The sequence below is a fragment of the Talpa occidentalis genome, unplaced genomic scaffold (genome assembly GCF_014898055.3).
Source record: "Talpa occidentalis isolate TD23 unplaced genomic scaffold, MPIMG_talOcc4v2.1 talOcc4.15, whole genome shotgun sequence".
Taxonomy (NCBI): Eukaryota; Metazoa; Chordata; class Mammalia; order Eulipotyphla; family Talpidae; genus Talpa; species Talpa occidentalis.
In genome coordinates this window covers 40394973-40414736 of record NW_023601543.1, presented here as the reverse complement: position 1 = coordinate 40414736, position 19764 = coordinate 40394973, and the positions used below count along the sequence as shown (strand labels likewise).

The 19764-nt window shown below is 33.7% G+C and overlaps 1 protein-coding gene across 1 annotated transcript in view; it reads left to right on the top strand.

Moving 5' to 3' along the window:
* The window catches only part of CYLC1 (cylicin 1), a 67018-nt gene that overhangs the window by 26609 nt on the left and 20645 nt on the right, over positions 1–19764 (top strand). The window contains exons 2-4 of the mRNA XM_037511628.2: positions 7002–7042; positions 10863–10981; positions 12227–13747. Of these exons, the coding sequence (XP_037367525.1) occupies positions 7002–7042; positions 10863–10981; positions 12227–13747 (1681 nt within the window). The remainder of the gene's footprint in view (positions 1–7001; positions 7043–10862; positions 10982–12226; positions 13748–19764) is intronic.

Sequence of the window (19764 nt, the reverse complement as noted above, 5' to 3'; positions counted from 1 at the left end):
GGGCCTGCTTGTGGGGGGCTTTTCTGCTCACCTCTGGCTGTGGGTGCAGCCCTTTCCCAGTTCCACGCAGTCTAGGTGGATTCTGAAGGCAAAGATACCTGGTCTAAAATGATGAGTCCTCATCGAGATTTTTGAGCTTGGTTACATATAAATGTTGAGTAGCCTCAGGATTTCTGTTTTGACTGTTGTAATTTTTCCGCTTTCATTTTTGATCCTAATTATTGGTGTTTTCTCTTTTTTCTTTGTGATACTGGCTAGAGGTTGTACTATTTGTTTATTTTTTGAAACAACCATTTTGGCTTTGTTTATGTTTTGATTATCTTTTTTTTATTTCTATATCACTTATTTCTGCCTGAATATTTATTTTCTCTTTTCTTCTAAGTGGCTTTTGGGTCTAATTGTTCTTTTTCATAGTTCTTGGAGATGAGAGATTAGGTTTTTTGGAGAATTCCTTCCTGTATCTTGATGTGGACTTGTATTGCTATATACTTTCCTCTTATTACTGCTTTTTTGTGTTTCCCCTACATTCTGGAAAGTTATATTCTCTTTGTTTTGTCTAAATGTATATTTTAATTCCTTTTTTGATTTTATTGTTAAATCCATTGGTTTTTCAGTAGTATGTTCTTCAATCTCCATGTAATGGCATTGGGGTTAGTCCTTGTTTTCTTTCTGTAGTTGAGTACCAGTGCATGGTCCCAGTACATGGAGAATGATCCATGTACTCTTGAGAAAAATATGATTTTTTTTTAGGGCCATGTGTTTTAGGTTTTTTTTTAAGGCTATCATGTCCTTGTATATGTTTTGTCTCATCGATCTCTCCATTGGTGAGAGTGGAGTGTTGAAGTCTCCAACCACGTATGTATTTTTTCCAATGTCATTTTCAGGAATGAAAGCAATTGTCTAATGTATTTTGTTGCTCCTTCCATTGGTGCATATATATTGATGAGTGTTATAACTTCCTCATGTACTGTCCCCTTGATCATTATATAATGTTCATCAGTGTATCTTGTCATCCTTTTAAGTTTGAGGTCTATTTTATCTGATATAAGTATAGCTGCCCTGTTTTCTTTGGTGGTCATTTGCTTGTAGAATTGTATTCCTGGGGTCATTTACTTTTAATTTATGTTTATATTTGGCACTTAGGTATGTTTCCTGGAGACAGCAGAGGGTTGGGTTGCCTTTTCAAATCCAGCCAGTTTCTCTGTGTCTTTTTATTGATGAGTTTAGTCCATTTATATTTAAGGTCATTTTATGAATAAATGCAAGTCTGTAATTGCCGTTTTGTTCATTGTTTTGTGTTTCTATTCATTACCTTTTTCAGGTCTTCCTGTTCATTCCTCCCTTGGCTTAGATTTTTAAGCTTCTTGTGGTATGTCTTGGAATAGGGGGTTTGGTAATAGTGAATTTCTGAACATTTTGTCTGAAAAGTTCCTTATTTTTCCTTTATATAGGAAAAAGAGTTTTTCAGGATAAAATATTCTCACCTGGCATTGTTTGTCCTGCCTGGGTTTATATGAATAGCCATTCTCTTCTTGCCTATAGTATTTATTCAGAGAAGTCTTATGCCATGTTGATTGGTTTTCCATTATAGGGTATCTGCTTTTTCTTATCAGCTTCATTATTTTCTCTTTGTCTTGCATTGTTGGAAGCTTTACCGTTATGTGTCTTGCTGTAGTTTTCCTTCCATTGTGGTAATTTGGTGTTCTTCTAGCTTTCTGTATGACATTTTCATCTCCTTATTCATGCTTTGGAAGTTCTCTTCAATTATCTCCTTGAAGAGTTCCTCTATTCCTTTGTCTCTTTCCTAACCTTCTGGGAATCCTATAACTCTTATATTTCCTTTCCTCATAGTGTTGGATAGTTATTGAAATGTTTCTTCATTCCTTTTCCTTTGTCCTTCTCTTTCCTTTCCCTTTTTGGACCTTTTTTAGATCTGTAAGAGTACTGATTCATTCTTCCATTTCATCTATACTGTTTTTGTGGCTTTTCCCAGAAATTTTTAGCTCCTTCAATTCCTTTATTTTCTTATTTAAAGATTCATTCTCATTCATCAGTTTATGATTATATTTCTCATATCATTCTTTTCCTTTTCTTCATATGTAAGTTATTGTTTTTATTATTATTATTATTATTATTATTATTATTATTATTATGACCATCCTGAAATCTTTATCTGTCAGACAGAGAATTCTTCTTTTTTTTAATGTATTACATTTTTCCCTTTTTTTTAATATTCCCCATACAATTGCAACCTCCTTATTTTGACCCCATTTCCTCCTTTCCCCATTTTCCCCCATAGTGTCTCTCTGGTTTATAGTTGTTTGTTGATTTTGATTTTTTCTTTCTTATCGTTATTCTTTTTCCTGGTCCCTAATTTAGGTTTTCTAGATTCCTGCTATGAGTGAGACCATCCAGTATTTTTTCTGGCTTATTTCACTGAGCATGATCCCTTCCAGCTCCATCCATGTTGCTGCAAATTGCATGTGTTTATCTTTTTTGAATGCTGAGTAATATTCCATTGTATATATGTACCACATCCTCTTGATCCAGTCATCTATTTTTGGGCATTTGGGGTTGTTTCCAAAGCTTAGCTATTATAAATAGTGCTGCTATAAGCATAGGGGTGCAGGTGCTCTTTGGAATTGATGTTTCTGTGTCCTTTGGGTAAATACCTAAGGGTGGAATTGCTGGATCATATGGAAGCTCTATCTTTAGTAGGTTGAGGAATCTCCACACAGATTTTCATAGTGGTTGGACCAGTTTGCACTCCCACCAGCAGAAAAAGGAGAATTCCTTTTTTTCCACATCCTTGCCATCATTTGTAGTTGCTAGTTTTTGTTTTTTTTTTAATATGTGCCATTCTCACTGGTGTGAGATGGTATCTTATTGTAGTTTGATTTGCATTTCCCTGATTGAAAATGATGTTGAATATTTTTTCATATGCCTGTTGGCCATTTGTATTTCCTCTTTGGAGAAGTTTCTTTTTTGCTCTTCTCAGGCAGAGAATTCTTCCATATCAGTGTTGTTGTGGAACAACAACTAGATTTCATTTTGTGGTGTGCTGCTTTCTGGAGAGATTTCTTGACCATTTGTATCTTTCTTTCTCCCTATTGTTTGCTTTCAAATTTGTTGTTTCTGCATGGTCACCATGCCACTTGTGCTGGCAGGCATGACTTTGGGGTGCTCCTAATGGGGCATTGGGGACTGAGGACCAAGTCATGTCTGGCACAGTCACTCCAGGCTTCACAAGAACTCTAGTAGTGTGAGCGGGCTGATGTACGCTTGCCTTGGAAGCTGCCAGGTCTGTGTGTGTTTCTTCACCCATGTGTGGCCCTTCCCTTAGTCTAAATGTATAAACATGTTTGAATTTGAATCTAATATCTTATTTTTAAATTACTATATTTTTTCTTTAGTTCATTTTTTACTTCCTTTGTATCAATCAATATTTTATTGCATGTTCCCTTTGAACTCCAATTAGTTGTATATTATTATTTATTTGTGTTTACATAGGAGATTACAATATTAATTTTTAATTTACTAATTTTTAGCATGAATTGATATTTTACTACTTCACAGATAATGCAAATACATTAAAACACATTATCCTACCATCCTTTACCTTAAATAAAATTACCATAAATGTTATTTTCATCATTTCTAACTCTATAGAATATCATCATTATTATTTTTAACTAGTTAACAAATATGTTCTGTATTCATATAGTTGCTCTTTATGATTCCCTTTAGTCTGTGCATCACCTTGGGTAATTTCCTTCTACTTGAAAAATTCACACTAGTATTTCTTTTTTTTTATTTAAAAAGTTTATTTTTTTTAAAAGATTTACTTATCCATTTACACAAGAACCGGGGTACAGGCCAGATGCACGATAGGGTGAGAGGATTCACCAGAGACAGAGCAGGGAACAGAACAGGCAGACTGATGAAATACACTGCTGAGGAGAGCATTGGGCGAGACAGGAGAGGTCTGCTGCACCATGTGGGACTCTCGCCAGCCGGCCATGATCAAATGGCGCTGCAGAGGCTCTGGACAGCTACACAGCGCTGTGCTCAACTGCCTGCGCTACCAGGGGAGGCCCACACACTAGTATTTCTTTTAGTGCTTTTTGATGGCAATTAAATTCTCAATTTTATTTTGTTTTGTAAGCATGTCTTTTTTATATTCATTTTTAAAGAATAATTTTCAGTTATATACTAAATTCGAAAGCTCTTTTTTTCAGAAATTTAAAAATATCATTCCATTGTCTTCTGGGTTCTATCACTCATTTTCCCTTTTATGTCAATATATAGATTAGGATTGCCTATGTACCAATTGAATATATATGTGTATATAGATATATAATTTATAGACATTTATAAATTTTAACATAAAATACACAAAAATAAAACTAAGAATATATCTTGAAATGAAAAGTACCCAGAGCTTTAACAACACTTAAACTTCCAATAATTTGAGACTAAATTTGCCTGATTTGTCCCTTTTCTCACTGTTCCTTGATTGTATTTTTTAGTGTTATCCAAACTGAGGTGCATGAGCAAAATATTTGGAGTGTGAGAATAAGTTATTAGAACTCTAATCTATATATTTTATTTCATATTTTGAATTTTTTTTTCTTAACATGTGATTCATAATGTATTTTATTATAAGAAAATGTTAATTGTGCATACACACTAAGAGTTGTGCTCAAAAGAAAGTTTACAAAATATGTAGGAAGAAAGTCAAAATCAGTATAGCTGCAGTCTGTTATTTCTCTGAATATGAAAACAGCAATCCAATCAGCATGCTAAACTTTCAAACTGTTAAGTTTCAAGGAGTCCATGCCAAAATATATTCTAGCTATTCAATTATATTAATGTGATTAAAAACAAACTATTCACAATCTTTAACTATTTCAGATATCCATGAAGTTTATTTTTTCTACAACACACAGAGAAGATTTATTTTATTTTGTTTTATTTTACCTCCTTGCTTGTTTTCTCAGAGTGGAAGTTTTTAACCTGAATGCAACTTCAAATTACCTAGTAGTTTTAAAATTAAAGACTTGACTAACTCACACACAAAAAGTATGCTTCATGTGTCTAGCAGCAGTTCTCAAATATATTTATTTTTTAAAAATTCCAAATAAACTCTTATATTAACCTTCAGTTAGGAACTGCTGGACTAGATATTTTTATTAGTGTTTCCAAAATCTTTCTTAAGTAAGTCAGTAGTTATTTAATGATGAATATGGATGAGGCTTTGCACAAAGCTTTACTTTGCAAATGAAAACAGATTTGACTCATATAAGTATATTTAACCATTTTCACTTATTTTTATTTCTGTTTAAGAAGCTGGTGGATTAGGTTCTTAAAAAAATCAAGTTCTAAGATATACGTGTATTTGAGTACAATCTCAGAATAAGCAATGGTCACAGCTCACTGTTCCTGCCAACTAATAAGGAATTAATATTTTTTAGTGTTTTACAAAATTTGGTTTATTGTGTAAAATATGAGCTCCATTTTCTAAAAATGAATTTTATATGAACAAAAAATTGGCAAAATATGTAACTAATGTGTATAGTTCATCTCGGGAGAGTGGAATAATGAGTAATTTTAAATTTCTCCTATTTTTTGGTGTGTTGCTTCCAATTTTTTATGATAAATAGTTTTTCTTCTTTGTTTATTTCAACATTTATCATTTAAAAAAATTAGACAATATTAGCTTCCCTCCATCCCCTCAGATTGAGTCCCCATAGAATTTATTTCCCCAAGGCACCCATGCACCATCACCAGTGTCTGGAGGTTCCTCAGTCTACTAAAAATGGAGCTACCATATGATCAGGCAATTCCACTACTAGGGATCTACCCAAAGGACACAAAAACAGTGATTCAAAAGAACACCTGTACACCTATGTTTATAGCAGCACTATTTACAATAGGTATAACCTGGAAACAACCCAAATACTCAAAAATAGATAACTGGATCAAGAAGATGTTGTATATGTACACAATGGAATATTATTCAGCAATCAAAAAAGATAAACTCATGCCATTTGCAGCAACGTGGATGGAGCTAGAAAGAATTATACCCAGTGAAATAAGCCAGAAGGAAAAAAGAAAAATATTGGATGGTTTCACTTATAACAGGAATATAGGGGATCCAAATGAGACATCAGTGTAAAAAATAATAACAGTACAAAACACAAGAAAGCAAAAACAGACAATTATAAACCAGAGATATACTGCCGGGGAGGAGGAGGGAAAAGGGTGGGAGGGAGGGAGGGAGGAGCACAGAATTAATATTTTAAAAAAATTATATTACCCTCAATGGAAAATACCATCATTACCAAATCAAATAGGCTCACACCAAATAGAAAATATCATGGACCCATTTTCCCAGTAACTAGTAACAATTCATAATCTAGATCAATAGTTACATGTAGCCTTCTTATAAATCATTAGTGGTTTGGTTTAAGTGATGAAACAATAAAAGTTGTGGGTGTTTTTTAGAACTTTAGTGAATTTAGAAAACAGATGGGTTCACTATTGGTTTAGACTTTTTCACTTTAGGATTGACAGGGATTGGTTGAATTAATTATTCTGTACAATTATTTATACATTTTTTCAAATTATGTTTGGTTTTACAAAGGAGGTTTTACTTTTTCTATATGCCTCCAGAGCTATAGGTTTAAACCTCTACAAAAGAATACTTTCATATTTTGCCCACCACTATGTTCTATTGGACAAATTAATGTTTTTATTTCAATTTTTGATCCATGGTTTTAGTTTCAAATTTCTGGTGAAAATATACTTTTATCTTCCATAACATGGTTTGGGGGGAGGGGGAAATTGTAATGTGAATTAAAGGTGGACATTCTTAGATAGTGGAGTTCAGAAAATGCATAAGATTTCTCAAAGTGTTATAAAAAGCTTATTAATTATAATGTATTATTATTATTAGCCAGAGTATAAATTCAAATAAAGCATTTTTGTTCTTTTAACAGACAAGAAGGAAACATCAGAGCAGATGATAATTCCTTGCCAAGTAAGAATGTAGTCATTGGAGTTCAATATTATTTAGATTATATTTTTAAATGATTTTTGTTCAAATGTCTAGTATCTTTCCTTCAATATGAGAAAACATAAAACACTCTGAATGTTTTGTTAAAATTAAATGAAATGTGTGTGTGTTGGTATATATGCATATTTAAAATATTTTTGGCTTTTTTTTTTTGTTTGTTTGTTTTAAAGACCTTTATTTTATTTTTTTTTTAAATATTAAATTTTATTTTTATATTCCCCCATACAATTGCAAATGCCCCATTCTGACCCAATCCTTCCCCTCCCGCCCCCCCACCCCCCAAAAAGTGTCTCTGGTTCATAGTTTTTTGTTGATTTTGATTTTCACTTTCTTATATTCATTTTCCTGGTCCCTTATTTAAGTTTTCTAGATTCCTGCTATGAGTGAGACCATCCGGTATTTTTCTTTTTCTTTTTGGCTTATTTCGCTGAGCATGATCCCTTCCAGTGCCATCCATGTTGCTGCAAATTGCATGTGTTTATCTTTTTTGAATGCTGAGTAATATTCCATGGTATATATGTACCACATCTTCTTGATCCAGTCATCTATTTTTGGGCATTTGGGTTTTTATTTGTATTTGTAATAGCTATTCAAGGATGAGATATTTACTTTGCTCTTCTCCATTATAAAAACTCATCATAGTTGTATAAATTTCATTTTGTTTAAAATTCAAAACTACAAAGCACTAACTGGAAAACAAAATATAGTCAAAAAGATTAAAGTGGACATTTTGTTGAAAATCTACAAATTTAAGAAAGTTATCCTTAATATGTTAAACTGAAATCTGCCCACGCTGATAAAACTTTTACCCATTGATTCTAGTTCTTTTCTTAGTAAACACTAAAAATAAGGTTAATTTTTGCATAAGATCATTGATTCTGCAACCAAAGTATGTTTGAATGTTAACCCTGCTACTTACTTCATGATTTTGGACCAGTAACTTAACATTTTCTGTTGCTTCATTTCTCTATATCATTTTTGTATAGTAAAATGGAGACAATTAAAAATTATATTATCCAATTCAAAGGGTTGTGAGAATAAGTTAATATGTAAAAAGTATTTCAATTTGGCATGTTAGCCACTATTCCAGTGTTAGGAATTGCAGCTTTTTTATTTTTTACTGTTGCTACTACTTTTCTCTATCAAAGCTCTTTAAATGTTTGAAAACAGTGAACACATTTCATCAGTCTCCTTATCTCCAAAACTATCCTAAATTGCATCACCATTTCCTATTTTGATGTAGCTTCAACATCCTTTGATCCTCCTGATCACTCTATTCAGTATGCCCTCAAGGGAACACATATTCTTCCTCAAATATGGTTCCTGGGATAAAATATGATTTTATTTATTTATTTATTCAATTATTTATTAGTATTTATTTATGTATTTTTACAAGCACTGGGTATGATCAGAAGCGCGGGAGGGTGAGAGAATTCACCAGAGATAGAGCAGAGAGCAGAACAGGCAGACTGACGAAATACATTGCTGAGTGAAGCAGTGGGTGGCAGGAGAGGTCTGTGCTCCATGTGGGACCCTCGCCCGGAGGCCAGGGATCGAACCTGTGCTAAAGAGGCTGCAGACAGCTTTGCAACCCAGCGCTCAACTGCTGCGCCACCGGGAGGCCCAATTTTTTATTTTTTAATATTTTATTTTATATAATTCTTACATCATTTTTCATTTGTGCACAATGATTGCGTGGGGAATATAACCAAAGTGAAAATATGTTTTTTTTTTTTTTCCTTTGGACTACTGCTTTTATTATTGCCTGGTGCAACCATAACATTAATTTTTATTTTTTTATTTTTATTTTTTGACATTTTATTTTATTTTATTTATTTTTTTTAAATATTAAATTTTATTTTTATATTCCCCCATACAATTGCAAATGCCCCATTCTGACCCCAATCCTTCCCCTCCCGCCCCCCACCCCCCAAAAAGTGTCTCTGGTTCATAGTTTTTTGTTGATTTTGATTTTCACTTTCTTATATTCATTTTCCTGGTCCCTTATGTTTTTTTTTAATCTAACAAAATGTCATATACAAAGAAACCAAGATAGAGGAAATTATAGAGGCATTTGAAAGAAAGCAGTAATACTTTGTTTTGCATTCCAACTGTTTATTAAACAGTACAAATGTGGGGCTAAGTATACTGGTTGGTGGGTCCTCACCCCTGCACTTACAATTGCAAGACATAACTCAGGGTGCAACAACAGGGTTTATTAAAAATGGGAATTCGGGGAAAGAGTTTTGAAGGTCACAAAAGATCAACAGCCCTGTCCCAGATAGTGTCCACAGTGTCCAGTAATCCAAAACAAAGGTTGCTTATGCAAGGTGGTGTTTTCTCTTTGATGAGAGCCTGGAGCTGGTGGCTTACCTGTAAGCAGTGGGCATCTCTCAGAGGCAACCAGACACAGGTCATCAATGCAGTGAAAGGTCAGCAGTGACAGTCAGCACTGATCAGCAGGCAGTAGTGCCAGAAACACCAGAGTTACAGCTGATGGCGGTACTGGGTACAAGCTAATGGCAAAAAGCTTTTTTAGAAACACTGGACATGAGTCAATGGTGCCAGTCTGCAGATGTCAGAGGCAGGGCCAGAGATTAGGTCTGTGAAGGTTTAGAATTTCCCAAAGGTGTATGAAATTCTTGAAGTCTGTAGAGGTCTCAAAGTTCTTAGAGGCCTACAAAGGTCTCAAAGGGTCTGGAAGATATACAAAGGTCTATAGAGATTTCCCAGATGAATCACTGGACAAATCTGTCGGCAAACCAGACAAATCTCCTTGATTAATCTATCTGAAGCCATCTGATAAATGGGTTAAAACAGGCTGCAGCCCTGGTTCATATGCCAATCAGGTCCCTACTTTTCAGACTTGATTGGTCATTTATAATTCCAGCTGTTTGATTGGTGCTAATTGAGCTCAAATCTGATTGGTCTATTTACAAATCTGAAAGGTCTTAAAGCTCTTGAATGGCACAGGTCAGAATTTGAACCTGATTGGTCCAGTGAGAGAGAGAACCCGATTGGTCAATCTTCAATTCTGACATGATGTTTAAGGTGAAACTATAGCTGGTGAATCCAGACCCAAACTGCATTGAGGTCGGGCAGTCTTATGTTAGTGATGGGCCTTGAAATCATTCAGGCTTACCTAGTGCACCACAGGTCTCTTTCCTCAAGATTTGAATGGGGGTAGGGCTAATTTCACCACCTCCAGACCTGCAAGGCTATGTACAGCATAGACTTTCTCTCCATGCTTTCCACTGTGTAGAACTGCAAATAACCACCACTGTTGCTGTTGGAGCCTGCCAGGCTGTCCTGGGGCTGCCACAGGCAGCATGTTGAGCTCAAAGGCCCAGTGCCACAGCTCTCTCTCCCCTTGGCATGCACTGGCCCTGGCCCTCAATTCCAGCATCTGAGGCAAACCTCAGCTAAATCAGTCATACCCTTTGGCAGCAGCAGCTATAGGACTACTGTTTTAATTATAGTATTTAAAGTAACTTCCTGTGAAATTTTGTTTATTACTATTTAAGTAACTATCTGTGAAAATGTGTTTAATCTAGAAAATAAAATTACAAATGTCATTTTAAATCTAATTCAATATTGAATGGGGAAATCAGTTTTTATTTTATTTAATTTCTATGCAAACCAAACTGCTTCAGAGGGAATAAGCTATATTTTGAGTTGCATCTTAGATTAATTAAACAATGTATGTCTTACCTGGTATTTTTTCTGTGCTGATGGAAAATATGTTTATTCACTCCAAATTGTTAACTATCTTTTCTCATTTAAGTCAGTGAACTGAGCAGAACGTTATGGAATCAAGAATACCTTGCTTTGACATTTTCCAAATCACCTCAGCCAGGTAGAAAAAAGAGATCAAGATCTTCAGAAATACAAGTTATAGTTCCTGTAAGTACTGTAAAGTTAATTTTTAATTAAATCTAAGGTAATATAGCTTTATATAAAAATAAATAGCATATATAAAATTTGAAATTTGCTACCCATAAGAAGAGATATGTTTTGATCTATAATTCCTTGTATAGCAGGTTGCTTCAACATGTTTCAGATTAAATTTATTCTTGATTTTCAAATTCACAGCCATAGTTCATAAACTAATCAAACTAGATAATCTAGTGTTTCAAGTGGTGAAATCTCTTCGGTGATGTTTCTATACAGCAAAAACATTTAAAATTTGAATCATAGAGCATGAGTCAATCTTGATTTCAGAGTTTCTCCATTTTTTTAAATCTGGTACTCAGGATATTGGATACTTGGAAATTCAAGTTTGCTACTGCCCTTACAAAGTGAAGTTATTGTATCAACTACCAAAAATAGAAAAAAAAAAAGTCTACGGTTATCATTCATGGTAATATCAAAATACAGGTTAAAATAATCTCCCAGAGAGAATTACAGTCAGTGCATTTATTCAAGGTTAATTTATTTTGTGTAGAATTATCTGATTTTCCAGTTTCTCTTCATGGCCCCCCTTTAATTCCGCATGATAATTTAATTGACTAGTGGCATGCCTACTGTATAGTTGAAGGAATATAATTAATAAATGTAAAATCAATCTTTGTTTCAATGGTGACAACTAGATTTGACCAATGTTTTCCTGAGAGTTTAAAAAAATTACACTATCATTTGACAAAAAATATTTGTTTTATTTTATATTCTTGTTTTTTCACAGTACTTCTCAGCAGGGCTCTCAGATTCCCAATATGATGAGAGACCAGGATAGATCTGAACATTATACTTCACAAGAATTGTCATGAAAAATATCAAGGGAATCATTTTATTTCTGATCTAACTTGGGGGTGAAGGGTGCATAAAGTGTTTCTAAAACCCTTTGCTATATAGGGGTCCAAAAGCAACTCATTCTCATCTTTAAGGACAGGCACTCCAATGCCAGGATTCATTGTGAGCCTGCTCCCAAACCAATATAAATCATTGAGGAAATCCTAAGATTTCTCCTAAAGTCATCTTATTTCCAAAGTGGGATTGCCGCCACACATACAGAAAAACACACAGTCTTGAAAAAATAAAAAGTGTTTCAATTGCAAGTATATGGTTAATGTAAATGTAGATTATTTTTGTTTCAATATAAAAATATATAGCTCATTAAAAATATTCATCATTATTCTAACAATCTTTCAGAGACATGATAAAAGATGTTTAAAGGAAGTTCAGAAGCCAGCTCATATATGGATAAGGCATTCTTTAAGAAAAAAATTCCAAAGACCATCTGTTTACTTAACTATCAGGAGAGAGGTTCCATTTAGACATCCTTATGCTCCCAAAATTCATTCTAAGAGAATAGAATGGAAAAATTCAAAAGATAACAAAATAACAACTTTGAAGAAAGGTTCCAAGAAAAATGCAAGCCCATATGAAGCAACTGCAGAATTCAAGAAAACATTAAATGATGAGAAAATTAAAAGAGGAAATAAAACATCTAAATCTCCATCAAAATCACCACACAAAAGTGAGTTATTTAAGAAGCCAAAGTACAAATCTGAAACAATCCTTGTATCTAAAGATTTGAAGATGGACTCAATGAAGGATCCAAAAAAGGATAATGATTCAAGAAAGTCCAAGGAAACAGATACTGAATCCATTTGTTCAAGGGATAATGAGTGTTCAAAGAACAATGCTAATAAATCAGAGACTTGCTCAAAAAATTGTTCAAATATGGATTTAATTATATATTTAGAAGAGTCTGATGCTAGATCCATGGATTTTAATGCATGGTTAAATAATTACTCACAGAATAATTCAAAGAAACCTACAAAGGAGTCAAAGAAGAGCTCTGATGCTGAATCTATAGATTCAAAAGATGCAAAAAAGGATAAGAAACTAACAAAGAAAGATAGTAAGAAGGATATAAGGAAGGACACAGAGTCTACTGATTCCGAATCTGTAGACTCAAAGGATGCAAAGAAAGATTCAAAAAAGTCTAAGAAAGATTCAAAGAAAGGTGACAAGAAAAAGAAGGATGCAGGGTCTACTGAAACCGAATCTATAGACTCAAAAGGGGCAAGAAAAGATTCAAAGAAGGCCAAGAAAGATTCAAAGAAAGGTGACAAGAAAAATGATGCAAAGAAAGATGTAATATCTACTGATGTTGATTCTGAATCTGAATGGGCTTCAAAAAAGAATATAAAAGATGAAAAGAAGAATAAGAAGGATGACAAAAAGAAGTATGCAGTGATGGCTCAATATTCTAGTGAAACTGAATCTGATCTGGAATTTAAAATTAGGAAAGACTTAAAGAAAGATATCAAGAACTATAATGCAAAGAAGAGTACAGAGTCTACTGATGGATCTGATGCAAATTCCAAGAAAGACCCAAAGAAGTATGAACTGATCAACAGTGTTGAGATTGATACTGAAGATGCACTGTATATGCTTAAAAAGATAGGAGTTGATGAATCAGATGCTTCATCTACAGATTCAAAGAAAGAAGCACTGGAATCAAAGACAAAATACAGATTATCCAGGAAGACTAAATTCAGAGAAAAAGAAAAAGAAAGAAAGCGTACAGGCAGAATTCCTCCAACAAGAATGAGACCACCACTACCTCCCTGTGAGCCTTTCCTATCATCACCTAAGGTCAAACATCCCTGCCAGTGCAAGATGCCTCCTCCTTCACCTCCAAAACCAAGATATGCTCCCTTGGTATGTTTACTTCTGTCTTATTTTGAAAGAAAACTGGTTTAAAATTAAAGATAGTTTTAAGGTCTAAATGTATATGTTTTCTGAAGAATGGTTCTCTTTTACTGGAATATTGACAAGTTATTGTTCCATCTTCCTCTTCCACCCTGACCTCCTTTTCTTCTTGCACTGCCTTCTCAAAGTGCTTCTATTTCCTCTTCTATTCTAGTGGATATCTCCCTTTACCTTTCATTCCAGATTTTTTCTATCCTTGGATCATAGTAAAACTTTACATATAGATTTTCAGTTGCAAGTCATCTAGCTTTTTTTTTTAGATGTTCTTGTATTAGCTTTATTTCTAAAGTTAAAGGTCAGCAAGTTAACTTGCATCTAATAATTATACATATAATATATGTTATATATACATGAGAATATTTATATGAGAGAGAAATTGATATTGTTTTTTTTCTTCCATGTTTTGACAATTATGAACAAAGCTGCTATAAACATTTGTACAGATTTTTGTTTGGATAAGCATTTTTTTTCCTTTTCCTATTTTTTTAATTTTTTTTAATTTAAATTTTATTTTTATATTCTCCATACAATTACAACCCCCTTATTTTTACCCCAAGCCCTCTTTTCCTCGCCCCCCACCCCCCATAGTGTGTCTCTGGTTCATAGTTTTTTGTTGATTTTGATATTTTCTTTCTTATAGTTATTCTTTTTCCTGGTCCCTTATTTAAGTTTTCTAGATTCCTGCTATGAGTGAGACCATCCGGTATTTTTCTTTTTCTTTCTGGCTTATTTCACTGAGCATGATCCCTTCCAGCACCATCCATGTTGTTGCAAATTGCATGTGTTTATCTTATTTTAATGCTGTGTAATATTCCATGGTGTATATGTACCACATCTTCTGGATCCAGTCACCTATTTTAAGTCATCTAGCTTTAATGTTGTTTGAATTTCAAAATCTATTTATCTCTCTCAAAAATCCTGCATTTCAAAATTATCATGTATTAAAAGCCCACAATTTTCATAGAGTAAAAATAGTTTCTATTACGGTATAAGTCACTGTGTGCCTATCACAAGAAAAGATTTTGCTCTTCATAATAAAACAACAGCTTAAAAAAAAGCCTGGAATTCAAATTTATTTTTCTCCTACAAAACACAAAAAGCTATATTTTATATCCAAAGATGATTAATACATTTCTTATTTAGGGGTATGTCTTAATGGGTGAGTCCACAATTAGGTAGTCAGTAAGGCAACAAGATTTATAAAGAATGAAAATGTATTGTGGTCTATAGTGGAAAATCGTGGGTGCTTTGTTGGTGGGCATTGTTGTGGTAACATACATCTAAAAGGGTGTGAATTTATACCTCTAAATTATATGAAATATTTAAAGCAATGGAATCTATTTTAAAAAATGAATTTTAAAATATGTTGGCAGATAATTCACAAGGTAAATCAGAAAAACTGATTCTCAAATAACTGGATTCTTTTCACAACAAAAAGTGTTTTTAATGAAAAATAACACAATTTGAGAAAACAAGTTGCGATCAGGGAATAATTTTAATTGTAACAAACAACTTTCACAGTATCTCCAAAGATGGCTTGAATATATTCACACATTCTCTCTAAAATATACTTCCATATGCATAATTGTCATTCAATTTGGCCATATTCATTGCCCTCTCCTCTCTCCTGATATTATTTCATTTTCTCTTTTTCTTAATTCAAATAACATTGGTCCACAATATTGTATATAATTCTATATAATTCAGAGTTACAGGGACACATGTCTTAAGATGCATGTTACTAAACAATACCACACCAATAAGGCACACATAGTGTTGTGCTGTTATTCATTGGACATACTCCATAAGTTTATCTCAATCATCCTCCTTCCCCTCTTGTAGTCTCAAGTTCTACGGTCAGGTTTCTAGGGTTTGTTATTGGTTTGGTTTTGTCTGACCCTTTGTTGTTGTTTTTTTTTTTTTTCCCATAGTCCACCTATATATGAAAACATCTGTTATTTGTTTTTTCTCCTTCTTATTTTGCTTATTATAATTCCCTCTGACTCCATTCATGTTGTCAAAAATGGGGCACAACATTTTTTTTTTTTTTTTTAGCTGGGTAACATTCTATTGTGTATATATACCACATCTCTTAATTCACTTATCTGCCCTTGGTCACTTGGATTGTTTTCATGACTTGGGTATTGTAAATAGTGCTGCAATGGCATGTCAGTGCATATATCCTTCAAAATTAGTGATTTTACATTCTGCATATAGATAACAAGAAGTGGCAAAATATGATAAAGCAATAGCTTTGAGAAAATTCCATACTGAATTTCATAATGATTGGGCCAGTCTACATTTCCACCAACAGTGTACAAAGGTTGCTTTTCCTCCACACCTTGCCAACACTTGTTTCTGGTCTTCTTAACATTAGCCATTCTCATGTGTGAGGTGGTAACTAATTGTGTTTTATATTTGTATTTCCCTGATGATAAGTGATGAAGAATATTTTTTTAAGGTTCCTATTTGCTACCTGTATGTCTTCTTTGGAGAAGGGTCTATTTAACTATTCTGCCTATTTTGTGATTAGGTTTTTTGTTGTTGTTGAGCTATTCTTTGTTGAGCTATTCTTTGTTGAACTTGAATATTAACTATTAACTTGGATATTAACTATTAGCTATTCTTTGTTGAACTTGAATATTAATATCTTGTTGGATATATGGTGTAGAAATATTTTCTCCCATTTAGTAAGGTGGCTTTTCATTTTAATGGAAGTTTTTATGCTGTGCAGAAGTATTTTTTTAATTATTTATTTATTTATGCATACAATAACTAGGGTACAGGCCAGAGGTGTGGGGATTGAGAGGACTCACCAGAGACAGAGTAGGAAACAGAACAGGTGGACTGACTGAAATACACTGACAATAGGAGCTGCGGGGGGATAGGAGAGGTCTGTTGCTTCATGTGGGTCACCTCCCTGGCTGGAGATCAAACTCGTGCTGCAGTGGCTGTGGATAGCTTTGTAGTGCTGCATCTTTACCCCTTGTGCCACTGGGGAGGCCCCCAGAAGTTTTTATTTGATGTTGTTTCATTTGTTTTTCTCTTTTGACTTCTTGTTGTTGGAGTTGTTTCCAAAGACAGATTGATGCCAATGGTATGGAGAGTTTGTATAAGTTTCCCTCTATATATTTCATATTTTCAGGTTTACATCCATGTCTTTATTGATTTAATCTAGCTCATTTTCATTTTTGTATACTGTGTGAGATAGCAATCTAAATTCAATCTTTTGAAGGTGACTGTCCAATTTTCCCAACACCATTTGTTGAAGAGACTTTCTCCTACATAGACTCTGTGCTCATTTATTGTATGTATACTCTCAGGTTTATTTATGAGCTATCAATTCCATTCCATTGGTCTGGAATGGAATCTATTTTTATTCCAATAACATACTGTTCTGATTACTTCAGCTTTGTAGTACTGTTTGAGGTATGGGCTTATGAAGCCACTATTCTTCCCTCTTTTTTGTCAGAATTGCTTTAATTATTCAGGGTCTTTTGTGGGTCCATATAAATTTTAGCATTTTTTTCTATTTCTTCAAGAATTACTTTGAAACTTTGATACTGATTGCATTAGAATAGTGTAATGCTTTGTGTAAGATGACAATTTTGACAATGTTAAATCTTCCATTTCTGATCAAGAAGTAATTTTCTGGGGCCTCCCCTGGTTGAGTGCCATGCTGTGAAGCTGTTTGGAGCCTCTGCAGTGCTGGTTCGATCCCGGCCAGCAGGCGAGGGCCCCACATGTAGCGGCAGACCTCTCCTGTCTCACCCACTGCTCCCCTCAGTAGTGCATTTCAGTCAGTCTGCCTGTTCTGTTCCCTGCTCTGTCTCTGGTGAATCCTCTCACCCTCCCGCACATCTGGCCTGTACCCTGGTTCTTGTATAAATAAATAAATCTTTTTTAAAAAGAAGTAATTTTCTGTTTGTTTTTGTCCTCTTATATTTTAACAATGTTTTATAATTTACCTTGGGTAGATCCTCTACCTCCTGATAAATTTATCCTAGGTGTTTAATTCTTTTTGATGTTAATATAAAGGAGATTGTTATCTTGATTTCTGCTAGTTCCTTGTTTGCATATATCAATAGGAATATAAGTGACTTTTGGTAATTGATTTTATAACCTATCAACTTATTTGTTTTTCTAATTTTTTTATTGAGTCATTGGAGTTTTCTATGTATATTATGTCATCAGAAAGTAGTGATCACTTTTCTTTTAGATTTATGTCTTCTTTACCAATTTGGAATTATTTTATATCTTTCTCATGCCTAATTTTGCTATCTAGGATTTCCAAGAATATGTTGAAAAGTAGTGGTGAGAGCAAATGTCTTTGTCTTGTACCTGATCCTAGAGAAAAACTTTCAGTTTGTTACTATTGAGTATGATGTTAGCTGTGATTTTGTCATATATGACTTTTATCATTGTGAGTTAAGTTCCATCTATCTCCATTTTCATGAGAATTTTTAATTACAAATGGAAGTTGAATCCTGTTGCATTCTCCACTGCACCTATTAGACTCTCGTGGTTTTTACATTTATTTTACTGGTGTGATGAATTACATTAATAGATTTTCAAATGCTGATCCATCCCTATTTCCCTGGAATAAATCCCACTTTGTCATGATGATTCTTTTAACGTATTGTTGAATTTGTTTTGCTAAGAATTTGTTGAAGATTTTTACATCTATGTTCGTAAAAGATATTGACCTGTAATTTTCTGTTACATCTTTGTTTTCATATCAGAGTAATACTGACCTCATAAAATGTGTCTATAAGCATTCTATCTTACTCCTTTTTTGGAAAAGTTTGAGGAGGATGCGTATTAGTTCATTTGAAAGTTTGGTAGAATTCATGAGTGAAACCATTTGTACCTGGCCATTTGTTTTGTGGGAGATGATTACTGTTTCAAATTCCTCGATTACAGTCAGTCTGTTCAGATTTTCTATTTCCTCCTGATTCAAATTTGGAAGGTTGCATATTTCTAACAAAATTTCATGCTGTTCAACTTAATGGCATATAGATATTCATAGTAATCATTTATGCCCTTCTATATTTCTGAAATATTTGTTGTGACTTCCTTTGCTTCACTTCTGATTCTGTTGAAGTTTTCTCCTTCATAGTGAGCCTAGCTAGGCATTTGTCTATTTGATGTATTGACCGTTTTGACGTTATTTTTATTTTCTATTTAATTTCTTTCTGCTCTAATTTTTATTTCCCCCTTCCTTCTTTGGGCTTGTGGCTTTCTTTGGTCTACTATTTCTAGATCCTTAAGTTATCAGGTAAAATATTCATTTGTGCTCATTCTTGTTTCTTGATGTGGGTCTGCATTGCTATATTCTTACTTCTTTGTGCTGTTCTTACTGTCGCCCATAGGTTCTGGTAGGATATATCTTCATTTTAGTTTGTCTCTGTTATTTTTAAATTTTTACTTTGATTTCCTCATTAATCCAACACTCATTCAGTAGTCAGTTGTTCAGTCTCCACCTAAGAGAATTTTTCCCTTTCTTTTTGTTGTTGATCTCTAGTTGAATAACATTGTGAATGGAGAAGATACTTGATATGATTTCAATCTTCATGAATTTATTGGAACTTGTTTTATGACGCAGCATGTGTTCTGTTCTGAAGAATGATTTCTGTGGACTGAGAAGAATGTGTACTCCATTTTTGAGGGGTGTAGTGTACTATCAATGTCTATTTAGCTGGTGTGGTGAAATTCCTCATTTAAGGGTATTGTTTCCTTATTAATTTTCTGTTCCATTGAGCTATCCACTAATGAAAGTATGGTGTTGAAGTCCCATTTTATATTGTGTTGCTGCTAATGTCTGTTTACAGATTCAGTAATTTTGACATATATAGACATATATATTTTTTAAATAATAAATTTTATTTTTATATTCCCCATACAATTGCAATTCCCCATTCTGACAACTATCCCTCCCCTCCCGCCCCAACCCCCAAAAAGTGTCT